General features: G+C 45.9%; 1 protein-coding gene across 7 annotated transcripts in view; it reads left to right on the top strand.

Moving 5' to 3' along the window:
• ZNF565 (zinc finger protein 565) overlaps positions 1–10,698 on the top strand; it is a 31,995-nt gene extending 21,297 nt beyond the window's left edge. For all 7 annotated transcript variants that reach the window (XM_008249565.5, XM_002722251.6, XM_089319500.1 and 4 more), the window contains one exon: positions 9,102–10,698. In XM_008249565.5, the coding sequence (XP_008247787.2) occupies positions 9,102–10,372 (1,271 nt within the window). In that variant the 3' untranslated portion in view covers positions 10,373–10,698. The remainder of the gene's footprint in view (positions 1–9,101) is intronic.
• The last annotated feature ends 2,265 nt before the right edge of the window (positions 10,699–12,963 follow it).

Genomic DNA, 12,963 nt, shown 5'->3' with positions numbered 1-12,963 from the left:
TCATCCCTTAGAAAAGCTTGTTTCCCCAAGACTGCCACTCGTTTTATCTGATTCAGCAATTCATTCATTTATTCTCCTAACTTTGGAGTGCTGGGGTTGTGTAGTTGAGGGCACAGACTCTTAGTTTCAGACTGCCTGAGTTCCTTTCCTTCCTCTTCCACTTACTCACTATGTAGTTTGAGAAAATTATGTAAGTTCTCGGTGCTTCAGTTTTCTCCTCTGCAAATGGGATAAAAGCAGTGCCTTTCTCATGTACTTGTCATGGCTGTTATGAGGTGATTATGTGACAGTGCCCAGAACAATGCCAGGTCACTAAGTATATGCTAGCAAGTACAATAAACTGGGACTTGCAGGGCAATATTGGAACCTTTGGCTACTTAACCATCAGTCATTCCTCTCCTAACTTCTCTGCTGTTGTCATATCCATTTTCATTTGGTGTCATTTTCTTTCTATTGGAAGAAAACACCCTTAACATTTGCTTTGTTAAAAAAATTTCCTTTGTGGACATCTGCTGTTGACAAATTCTCTCAATTTTTGGCCACATGAAAATGTTTTTATCCCACTTATTTCTTGATGAATATTTTCACTGGTATGGAATTCTATGTTGGCTGCTTTCTCCTTTGAGTCTAAAAGAAAAAGACTGCCTTCTGTCTTCCATTGTTGTTGACAGTCAGATTGTTCCACTTTAGAAAAATGTTCCCACATGTACTTAAAACTAATCCTTGTGGTTCTATGAGGGTACTTCAAAAAGTTTGTGGAAGAATAGAATGAAAAGATAAGTTTGAGGCAAGTGTTTGACCTGGTGGTTAAAATATCACTTGAAATGTTTGCATTCCATATCAGCTTGCCTGGATTCAAGTCCTGGCTCTAGTTCCAACTAATGTATACTTCAGGGGGTGGGGGGAGCAGCAGGTGTCAGCTCAAGTTCTTGAGTCCCTGCCACCAACGTGGGAGACCTGGATTGAGTTCCAGGTTCCTGGCTTCAGCGTAGCCCAGCTGTGGCTGTTGTGGGCATTTGGGAGAGTAAAGCAGCAGGTGGAATATTTCTTTCTCTCCCTCTCTGAAAGAATAAATGAAAATAAATAAAAACGTAAAAATAATAAAAGATACATGTATTTTGATGCAAAAAATTTTGAAGTTTTTGCCTAGTTTTGTTTGTTTTTTTGTTTTTTTGTTTTTTTACAGGCAGAGTGGATAGTGAGAGAGAGAGAGAGACAGAGAGAAAGGTCTTCCTTTGCTGTTGGTTCATCCTTCAATGGCCGCCGCGGCCGGCGTACTGCGGCCAGTCACCATGCTGATCTGATGGCAGGAGCCAGGTGCTTTTCCTGGTCTCCCATGGGGTGCAGGGCCCAAGCACCTGGGCCATCCTCCACTGCACTCCCTGGCCACAGCAGAGAGCTGGCCTGGAAGAGGGGCAACCGGGACAGAATCCGGCGCCCCAACCGGGACTAGAACCCGGTGTGCTGGCGCCGCTAGGCGGAGGATTAGCCTAGTGAGCCGCGGCGCCGGCTGCCTAGTTTTTTATAATATACATTTCCATGAAGGTTTTGTAGAAGCCTCATGTTATTTAGACTCTACATATCTTTCGTTCGGGTAGGGAGGGAGTTTAAACCATACTTTATTTGTTACTATAACATTACCTGTGGGGAGCAACTCGGACTAGACTAAGTTACTGGAATTAAGACTTATTCTATGCATCTGCTTTCCCACAATATGGCGCTGGGGAGGAGTAAACTTCTACGCAGCTGCCTCTTGCCAATTTGACTGATGAGCTACAGGAGCTGATCCTGCTCCTGATTGGAGGAGAGCAGCGTGCTCGGCGTGTGGGTAGCAGAGTTGGAATTGGTGGAAGAGGACTATAAAGGAGGAGAGAGACAACATGCACCAGGGAGTATTCAGATAACATCTGAGCAGCCCCCGAGAGAGCCGGCCGGCGGTGTGCCGCTCCCCCGCGGAAGTGCGGAAAGTGGCAGGGGGAACCGCCCTTCCACAGAGGTGGAAGGGACGGTAGCCAACCCGGGAAGGACCAGCAGCAAACCCGGGAAGGGCCAAGCAGACAAAAGAACAGCAAACAAAAGAACAGCGCAGGGTCCTGTGTAGTTCCTCCGCGAATGGGGGAGCGACAATTACCTCTTTTTTTTCTTTAAAGATTTATTTGTTTATTTGAAAGGCAAGAGTTACACAGAGGCAGAGGCAGAGGCAGAGAGAGAGAGAAAGATCTTCCATCTGCTGATTCATTCCCCTAATGGCCACAACAGTCAAAGCTGGGCCAATCCAAAGCTGGGAGCCAGGAGCTTCTTCTGGGTCTCCTGCATGAGTGCAGAGGCCCAAGGACTTGGGCCGTGTTCCGCTGCTTTCCCAGGCCATAGCAGAGAGCTGGATCATGGAGGAAGTGGAGCAACCAGAATATGTACTGGTACCCATATGGGATGCTGGCATTTTACCCATTACACCACAGACCAGGCCCCTCTCTTATTTATTTATTTATTTATTTATTTTTATTTGAAATGCAGAGGAGTTGGGACATGGGCATCAGTTGTAAGCGGGCATTATTTCATCTACCATATTCTGTGGATTATTTTTGAGCAAAGATCATTGAGTATGTGTAAATTAATTTATATGGAATGATCCACTGTAATTCTGTATCAGAATAGTAAGTCTATTACTGCTGTTCCCATGGAAGTATTGTTATCTTTCAGAGAACATTTGGTTGGTGTGTTTTCTAACTTCTTGTAATTATGAAAACAAAAATTTTTCAATTATCATATAATTTTTGTAAAATATACATTGCATAAAATTTATCATTTAAACTACTTCTAAGTATATAATTCAGTGTTATTAAGTACACTTACAGTATATCCAAGTATATTAAATACATTGTGCAGCCATCACCATAATCCATTTCCATAATTTATTTATCATCCCAAGTAGTAATTCTGTACCCAATAATTAACAGCTCTCCATTTCTCCCTCTTCCAGCCTGTAGTAACCTATTCTACTTTCCTATGAATCTGTCTATCCTGGGTACCTCATATAAGTCATAATATGTGGCTTTGGGATCTGGCTTATCTCACTAAGTGTGTTTTCAAGGTTCATCTGTACTATAGAATGTGCCAGAATTGCATTCCTTTTTATGGCTTAATAATCCACCGTGTGTGTGTGTATATTCATATGTGGATGTACAACTGTCTGTCAAGTCTCTGTTTTCACTGTTCTTGCTTCTTTTGTGTATGTACCTGGAATGCAATTGCTGGATCATATGATAATTCTATGTCTAAATTTTTTAGGAATTATGCTTATTTTAATATCAGTTAATTAATGAATTTGAAAGGTAGAGCAACAAACAGAGAAACAGAGAGACAGAGATCTTCCATCTTCTGGTTTGTTCTCCAATTGGCCACAACAGCCAGGGGTGGGCCAAGGTGCAGCCTGGAACCCAGAACTCAATCCAAGTCTTCTGTATGGGTGGCAGGGATCCAAATACTTGGGCCAACATCTGCAACCCTCCCAGGAGCATTAGCAGGGAGCTGGATTGAGTCAGGAAGCACAGCTGCCCAGACTCAAACCAGCACCCCAATGGGATGCCAGCATTGCAGTTTTGGCTTAACCTGCTACAATGCTGGTCCTAATCTCATATTTTAAAAACATTTTCTCTCTAATTGTTGTGTACATGGTTTGCAAATGTGAATTTCTTTTAAGATTTTATTTTATTTATTTGGAAGGCAAAGTGATAGAGATATCTCTTCCATCCACTGGTTCACTCCCCAAATGGCCACAATAGTTGTGGCTGGCCCAGGCTAAAGCCAGAAGCCTGGAACTCCAAATGGGTTTCCCACATGGGTGGCAGGGGCCCAAACACTTGCGCTATCTTCCACTGCTTTCTTAGTCACTTTAGCAGGGAGCTGGATTGGAAGTGGAGCAGCTAGGACTCCATAACTCCGCCTTTCAAATAAATAATTTTTTTTAAAAATCTATTTTGTCTTAAACTAAGGTAAGTCTCATCCTTTTATTTATTTATTTAATTTTTTTGACAGGCAGAGTGGACAGTGAGAGAGAGAGACAGAGAGAAAGGTCTTCCTTTTGCCGTTGATTCACCCTCCAATGGCCGCCACGGCTGGCGCGCTGCAGCTGGTGCACCGCACCGATCTGAAGGCAGGAGCCAGGTACTTCTCCCGGTCTCCCATGGGGTGCAGGGCCCAAGCACTTGGGCCATCCTCCACTGTACTCCCTGGCCACAGCAGAGAGCTGGCCTGGAAGAGGGGCAACCAGGACAGAATCCGGCACCCCAACCAGGACTAGAACCCAGGGTGCCGGCGCCACAGGCAGAGGATTAGCCTAGTGAGCCGCGGCGCCGGCCGCAATTCTGCCTTTCAAATAAATTATTAGAAAAGATTTATTGGGCCGGCGCTGCGGCTCACTAGGCTAATCCTCTGCCTGTGGCGCCGGCACCCTGGGTTCTAGTCCCTGTCAGGGCGCCGGATTCTGTCCCAGTTGCCCCTCTTCCAGGCCAGCTCTCTGCTGTGGCCCGGGAGTGCAGTGGAGGATGGCCCAGGTCCTTGGGCCCTACACCCACATGGGAGGCCAGGAGGAAGCACTTGGCTCCTGGCTTCGGATCGGCGCTGCGCGCCGGCTGCGATATACTGGCCATAGCAGCCACTTGGGGGGTGAACCAACAGAAAAGGAAGACCTTTCTCTCTGTCTCTGTCTCTCTCTCACTGTCTAACTCTGCCTGTCAAAAAAAAAAAAAAAAAAAAAAAAGATTTATTTAGCAGCTGGAGCTGTAGCCTGTCAGGTAAAGCCACAACCTGCAGTGCTGGCATCCCATATGGGCACTGGGCATATGGGCTGCTCCACTTCTGATCCAGCTCTCTGATATGCCCTGGGAAAGTAGTAGTAGAAGATGGCCCAAGTCCTTGGGCCCCTGCACCCCCATGGGAGTCCTGGAGGAAGCTCCTGGCTCCTGACTTTGGATCGGCACAGCTCCAGCCATTTCGGCCATCTGGGGAGTTAACCAGCAGATGGTAGACCTCTCTCTCTCTCTCTCTCTCTCTCTCTCTCTCTCTCTCTGCCTCTCTGTAACTCTGCCTTTCAAATAAATGAATGAATCTTTTTTTAGGCAGAGCAACAGGAAAAGATCTTCTGTCCACTCTTTTGTTCCCTAAATGGCCACAACAGGGCTGGGCCAGGCTGAAGCCAGGAACCTGGAACTCTGTCTCATAGGTACAGGAGTCCAAGTACTTGGGCCATCTTCTGCTGTTTTCTCAAGCACATTAGCAGAGAGCCTGATCACAAGTGGAGCAGCTGGGACTTGAACCAGTGCTCCAATATGGGATCCTGGTGTCGCAGATGGCAGCTTAACCCTCTGTACCACAATACTAGCCCCCACTGGTTTTATAGTTTTACTTTCTATTTCTCTTCCGTTAGTGTTTATACTTAAATTTTCACAATGTGTTGTCAAGAAAAAAAAGAAAGTAATAAAAAATGACCACTAGGTTTTGGGGAATTGAGTGCCTGGTGAAAGGTGGAGCCCTACTGATATGGGGTAAAATAGGAGAGGAATGGATCTAGAGGAGATAACACAAGAATCTGGCATATTGCTTTGTAACTTCCTGTCAGCTCTCCACGTGGGGATGTTGAGCAGGCAGTGGGGTGAGTCTGGACCTCAGGATAGAAAGTAAGACTAGACCTAGAAACAGTGATGTCATCAGAATGCGAACAATTGTTAAAGCCATGCAGATGACTGAGACCGCCTAGGAGTGAAGGAGACCAAGGACTGAGCTCTGGGCACACCTGTATTGAGTTATTAGAAAGAGGATGCAGTCAGGGAGACCAAGAAGTGGGGTCTGTGAAGTAATGAGAGTTCCCAGGCCAGCGGGAGACACTGAGAACTGAGCGAGGGGAGCCGCAAAAGGCTGCCAGGATGTCCTGCTAGCTCTGGCAACCTGAGAGATGTTCAGCCTTGACTTAAGTCAGTACTGACTTGAGCCTTACTGTCAGTAAGACTGAAGGTTTTTATGGGCTTAGTAGGGGTGGTTCATTGGCGTATTGGTGTAAGAGCCTTTAGGGTGTGACTTAGAAAGTAGAACGTCAGGGACGGCGCCGCGGCTCACTAGGCTAATCCTCTGCCTTGCGGTGCCGGCACACCGGGTTCTAGTCCCGATTGGGGTGCTGGATTCTGTCCCGGTTGCCCCTCTTCCAGGCCAGCTCTCTGCTGTGGCCAGGGAGTGCAGTGGAGGATGGCCCAGGTGCTTGGGCCCTGCACCCCATGGGAGACCAGGAGAAGCACCTGGCTCCTGGCTCCTGGCTTCAGATCAGCGCGGTGTGCCAGTTGCAGTGCGCCGGCCGTGGCGGCCATTGGAGGGTGAACCAACGGCAAAGGAAGACCTTTCACTCTGTCTCTCTCTCTCACTGTCCACTCTGCCTGTCAAAAAAAAAAAAAAAAAAAAAAGTAGAACGTCAAACAGAGATGATAGTGAGTGTAGATGCCTCTTAGAAGCAATTTTATCCACAGGAAGCCGAGGAAGGGTTGATAATGGGCAATACAGAACTTTGAAAACCATAAGAATGACTGGGTTGGACAAGGAACTTAGTTATTTGTGGGAGTAGAAGCTGCCACACCACTCATTCATTCCCTTATTTCTGATTATTTGGTTGTGTTTTATCTCCTTATTCCAACTTCTGGGTTGAAATGATTTTATTTTGACTTGAGTTTATATTACTCATCTAGCCTACTGATGGCACCAGTGTTTCATTTCTTTATGCTGTTTGTCTAAAGATGGATCTGTCCATCCTTCTATCTGGGAAGCCATGCCTGCATTTTAAAAGGGGGAAAGAAGGCTTCTGTGAGTATTATAATAAATTCATTCAAAAATGCTCACACCATTTGGCAGCACCAGTGTACACGTACAATGGTTTCCTGTTGTCTCACTGATAAATGATGTCAGATTTATCATGGCCAAAAAGTAGTCTTTTAGTGTGACTTTAATTTGCATTTCCTTTGTTATGAGTCAACTTAAACATCTTTTTATATGTGTAACTTCTTTCCATGAACTATTTTTTTTTTTTTAGATTTATTTCTTTATTTGAAAGTCAGAGTTACACAGAGGAGAGGCAGAGAGAGAGAGAGAGAGAGAGAGAGAGAGGTCTTCCATCCACTGGTTCACTCCCAGTTAGCTGCAACAGCCGGAGCTGCACTGATCCAAAGCCAGGAGCCAGGAGCTTCCTCTGGATCCCCAACGCGGGTGCAAGGGACTAAGCACCCAGGCCATCCTCCACTGCCCTCCCAGGCCATAGCAGAGAGCTGGAATGGAAGTGGAGCAGCCGGGACTAGAACTGGTGCCCATAAGGGACGCCAGCACTGCAGGCAGCAACCCTACCCACCATGCCGGCCCCTGAACTGTCTATTAATGTGTTCATTTATTTTTACTTTTTTTTTTTAGTTAAGATTAATTTTATTTATTTGAAAGGCAGAGTTGATAGAAGGAGGGAGAGCTATCTACTGGTTCACTACCCAAATGACTGCAGTGGACAGTGCCAGGCTGGGCCAAAACCAGCAGCCTGGAACTCCAGGTTCCCATGTGAGTGGCAAGGGCTGAAGCACTTGGGCCATCATCTGTTGCTTTCTAGGTGCATTAGCAGGGAGCTGAATCAGACGTGGAGCGACCAGGACTTGAACCAGTGCCTACATGGAATGCCGGCATTGCATGTGGTGACCCATCCTGCTGTACCACAGTGCTGGCCTCTTACTCTTCATTTTTATAGTACGGCCCAGCGCTGTGGCATAGTGGGTAAAGCTACTGCCTCCAGCACCAACATCCCATATGGGTGCTGGTTCAAGTCCCCAGTGCCACTTCCAGTCCAGCCCCCTGCTGTTGTGCCTAGGAAAGCAGCAGAAGATGGTCCAAGTCCTTGGACACTTGCACCTACCTGGGAGATCAGCCCATCTCTGGCCGTTGTAGCCATCTGGGGAGTGAACCTGCGGATGGAAGATCTCTCTTTCTCTCCTTCTCTCTCTGTAACTCTGCCTTTCAAATAATTAAATCTTTAAAAATTTTTATAGCAAACCTTGGTGAGTTTATTTCTCAAAAAACCCATTAAGGATTTTTAATTTAGGGGGAGGGCCTTGGGACACAATGGGTTAAAGTTGCTGTTTGAGAAGCCTGATCTCGTATCAGAGTGCCAGTTTAAGTACTGGCTGCCACTCCTCTGATACAGCTTCCTGCTCATGAATCTCGGGAGGCAGCAAATGATGCCTCAGGTGTTGAATCCCTGCCACCCACATGGGAGACGCAGATGGAGTTCCAGGTCTCCTGTCTTCGGCCTGGCCCAGGCCTGGTTATTGAGGGCATCTGGAGAGTGAACCAGCAAATAGAAGCCTTCCTCTACTCTGCTTTTCAAGATAGGTTGGTTGGAAGGAAGGAAAGAAGGAAGGGAGGTAGGAAGGAAGGGAGGTAGGTTGGTAGGTAGGTAGATAGATAAATAGATAGTCTTAGCTACATGAAATGCCAAGATTAGGCAAACTCATAGAGACGGAATTAGTGTTTCTCTACCATTAGTGATTGCCTGTGCCTGGAGGGAATAGAGAATGGAGGTGACTGCTTAATGACACAGGGTTTCTGTTTGGAGTGATGAAATATTCTCGGACTAAATATAGTGAGACTTTCTACAAACCACTGAATTATACATTTTTAAATGGTTTAAGTGGAGGAATTTTTTGCTATGTTAATTTTACCCCACTTAAAAATATATAGATAAAGACACACACTTTGGGCCTACTGCTGTAGATGTTGATTCCATCCGGGATGATGTTCGGATACTTTTTATTAACAGGCTTCCTAGTGATTCTGATGCATGTCAAAATTGTGACTCCCGGGCTCAATTTAATTTATTTTCCTGTTTCTTTCTGGAACCAGATGAGCTGTTATCATATTTCTGCTTTCATGTCCTTCTTAGAAATTATATAACATGTGAGACTTATGTAAGCTATTCACTTTTTATAGTTACTGTTTTCATTTCATCTCCCTATTTTACTGTAGAATTTTTTTTTTTATTTCTCATAGAAGAGGAGAACAGCTTGCATTTACTTTTTCTTATTTTTCAGACTTGGCATCCAGGTGTGAAACCTTCCCACAAAGAGAGATTTTTGAAATAGACTCATTCAATTGGGAGATAATGGAAAGCCTTCGGTGCTGTGATCTTGAAATCACCAGTTTTAAAGATGACTGGAAATGCAAAGGCCAGTTTGAGAGACAACACATGAATCAAGAGTGCTGTTTCCAACAGAGGAAAATCACCCGTGAAAACTTGCCCACTTTTGAGCACCATACATCTGCCACTCTACGTCAGAGCAGTGAGACTGGTGAGAGACTGATTGGATGTGATGACTGTGGGAAAACCTTTAGCCGGGGCTCACACCTTATTCAACATCAGAAAACTCATACTGGAGAAAAGCCCTTCGAGTGCGAGGAGTGTGGGAAGGCCTTTAGCCGAGCCTCGCACCTCGCTCAGCATCAGAGAATTCACACAGGTGAGAAACCTTATGACTGCAAGGACTGTGGGAAGGCCTTCGGACGCACTTCGGAACTCACTCTGCACCAGCGACTGCATACCGGTGTCAAACCCTATGAATGTAAGGAGTGTGGAAAGACCTTTAGGCAGCATTCCCAGCTTATTCTGCATCAAAGAACTCACACAGGTGAGAAACCCTACGTATGCAAAGACTGTGGGAAGGCTTTCATTCGTGGCTCACAACTTACTGTTCATCGCAGGATTCATACAGGTGCCAGACCCTATCAGTGCAAAGAATGTGGGAAAGCCTTTAGACAGCATTCGCAACTCACTGTACATCAGCGAATTCACACTGGGGAGAAGCCCTATGAATGTAAGGAGTGTGGGAAGGGCTTTATTCACAGCTCAGAAGTTACTCGACATCAAAGAATTCACTCTGGGGAGAAACCTTACGAATGTAAGGAATGTGGGAAGGCCTTCCGACAGCACGCACAGCTGACGCGACATCAGAGGGTTCACACCGGTGACAGACCCTATGAGTGCAAGGACTGCGGGAAGGCGTTTAGTCGGAGTTCGTACCTCATTCAGCATCAGCGAATCCACACAGGGGACAAACCCTACGAATGTAAGGAGTGTGGGAAGGCCTTTATTCGTGTCTCACAGCTGACTCACCATCAGCGAGTTCACACCTACGAGAAACCCTATGCGTGCAGGGAGTGTGGAATGGCCTTTATCCGCAGTTCCCAACTCACCGAACATCAGAGAATTCATCCAGGTATCAAACCTTATGAATGCAGAGAATGTGGGCAGGCCTTTATCCTCGGCTCACAGCTCATTGAACACTACAGAATTCATACTGGTTAGAAAATCTCAGCTGTTAAAGACGTAGAAAAGCCTGGATGTGGAGTTTAAACCTGATTCAAGATTAGATCATTTAATGTGATTATGTCAGAAAGCTTTCATTTGTCACTTCCATTATGGAACATCAGAGAACTCCTACCAGAAGAAAATTCAATAAATTCGGGAATTCTTGTCGCCTATTTACTGTTTACTAAGGATCAGAGAACGTATGCTAAAAATGTCAATGTAGAAAAGCCTTCTGTTGCCACTCAAAATGTGTTAAATTTCTGAGGATTCCAAATAGAAAATGACCCTATTAAAATGTTTTGTGAATGTGCCTTTCACCATGACATACAGTTTACCTAATAGTGTCTCATTTCCACTGATTACTGACTATTCAGCATTGTACAAATTATGCAGCCTTTCTGTCCCTCAATTTACATTTTTTTAACTGGTGGTAATTATACATATCCAAGAGAATTTTATTTTTAAATATTTTACTTAAAAAGGTAGAGTAACAGAGAGATAAGGAGACAGAAAAATAAAGGGATCTTCCATCTGCTGGTTCACTCCCCAAATGGCTGTAGTGGTCGGGTCTGGGCCAGGCTGAAGCCAGGAGCCAGGAAATCCATATGGGTCTCCCACGTGGGTTGCAGGGCCTATGTGCTTGGGCCATCTTCAGCTGCTTTCCCAGGCCCATTATTAAGGGTCTGGATTGGAAGCAGAGCAGCCAGAACTCAAACCAGCACTCATATGGGATGCTGGCATCACAGGCAGCAGCTTAACCCACTGTACCACAACATCGGGCTGCTCACTAGGCTAATCCTCTGCCTGCGGCGCCGGCACACCGGATTCTAGTCCCGGTCGGGGCGCCGGATTCTGTCCCGGTTGCCCCTCTTCCATTCCAGTTCTCTGCTGTGGCCCAGGAGTGCAGTGGAGGATGGCCCAAGTGCTTGGGCCCTGCACCCCATGGGAGACCAGGAGAAGCATCTGGCTCCTGGCTTCGGATCAGCGCGGTGTGCCGGCCGCAGCACGGCAGCCATTGGGGGTTGAACCAATGGCAAAGGAAGACTTTTCTCTCTCTCTCTCTCTCTCTCTCTCTCTCACTGTCCACTCTGCCTGTCAAAAAAAAAAAAAAAAAAGCCTTGAAAGCAGAATGTCTGGCACATACAAACACGTGCTCAATGATCATAAGCCATTGTCTTTAAGTTTATTGTCAGTATCAGCACCCATGTGACAGAATGGCATTTTGAATGTCTCAAATCAGAAAGCTTTCATAACCACTTAAAATTCATTCTTCAAAACAGTAGCAATAAAGGAAAGTTAATCACAAGAAGGTTTTCTTTTTTTTTTATTTTATTTTATTTTATTTTTTTTGGACAGGCAGAGTGGACAGTGAGAGAGACAGAGAGACAGAGAGAAAGGTCTTCCTTTGCCGTTGGTTCACCCTCCAATGGCCGCCGCGGCCAGCGCGCTGCGGCTGGCGCACCGCGCTGATCCGGTGGCAGGAGCCAGGAGCCAGGTGCTTCTCCTGGTCTCCCATGGGGTGCAGGGCCCAAGCACTTGGGCCATCCTCCACTGCACTGCTGGGCCACAGCAGAGGGCTGGCCTGGAAGAGGGGCAACCGGGACAGAATCCGGCGCCCCGACCGGGACTAGAACCCGGTGTGCCGGCGCCGCAGGCGGAGGATTAGCCTAGTGAGCCGCGGCGCCGGCCCACAAGAAGGTTTTCATTCAAAAGGTTGAAAATTCAGAAAATCAAACAGAAGAGTAACTGAAAAAAATCTCAGAGATCTAAAACCATGTCTAAATATAACATAAGGAAAAAACAAAACTAAATTACAAGCTAGAAATGAGTGATATCAAAACCACTTCAGTGTCGCCAGTGCTGTACTCCTGTCGGAATCCCAGGATGGAGGGATAGGAGCTGTGTTCTCCCAGTGTGGCTTTGCCAGTCACGCGCTAGGCATGTTGGGTGAATGGTCAACTCTAAAAGATAGGAAAAAATAACAGCAAAAACCCAAGTCAGCAGTAGGAATGACTATTAAAGATAAAAGGAAAATTAATAAAATAGAAAAAGCAATAAACAATTTTAAGATTGTCTTTTTAACAGTAAACACTTTGTTTACAAGTGTGATCTAGGAAAAAAGTATGGCTAAAGAAGGGATGAAGTGTATCTTTAAATAGCTTACTGTGCATCTAATATATTTGAAGATCTAGAGACTTTTATGATAGAATGGATTTTTACAGATACATCAAAAATGGTTCAAGAGGATGTGAAATGCCTGAGTAGATCAATGACTACCGAAGGACGTAAAAAAGTCATCAAAAGTCTTTCCCTTTAAAAAGGAAAAAAAAAAATTTTGGGGCCTGTGCTGTGGCAGACTGGTAAAGCCACTGCCTGCAGTGCCGGCATCTCTTATGGGTGCCAGTTCAAGTCTCAGCTACTCCACTTCTGATCGAGCTCTCTGCTATGGCCTGGGAAAGCAGTGGAAGATGGCCCAGGTCCTTGGGCCCCTGCACCCACATGGGAAACCCGGAAGATGCTCTTGGCTCCTGGCTTCGGATTGGCCCAGCTCTGGCTGTTGAGGCCATTTGGGAGTGAGCTAGCAGATG

The sequence above is a fragment of the Oryctolagus cuniculus genome, chromosome 18, assembly GCF_051225735.1.
Source record: "Oryctolagus cuniculus isolate XC-2025 breed Fujian yellow rabbit chromosome 18, ASM5122573v1, whole genome shotgun sequence".
NCBI lineage: Eukaryota > Metazoa > Chordata > Mammalia > Lagomorpha > Leporidae > Oryctolagus > Oryctolagus cuniculus.
This window is presented reverse-complemented; position numbering and strand designations above follow the sequence as displayed.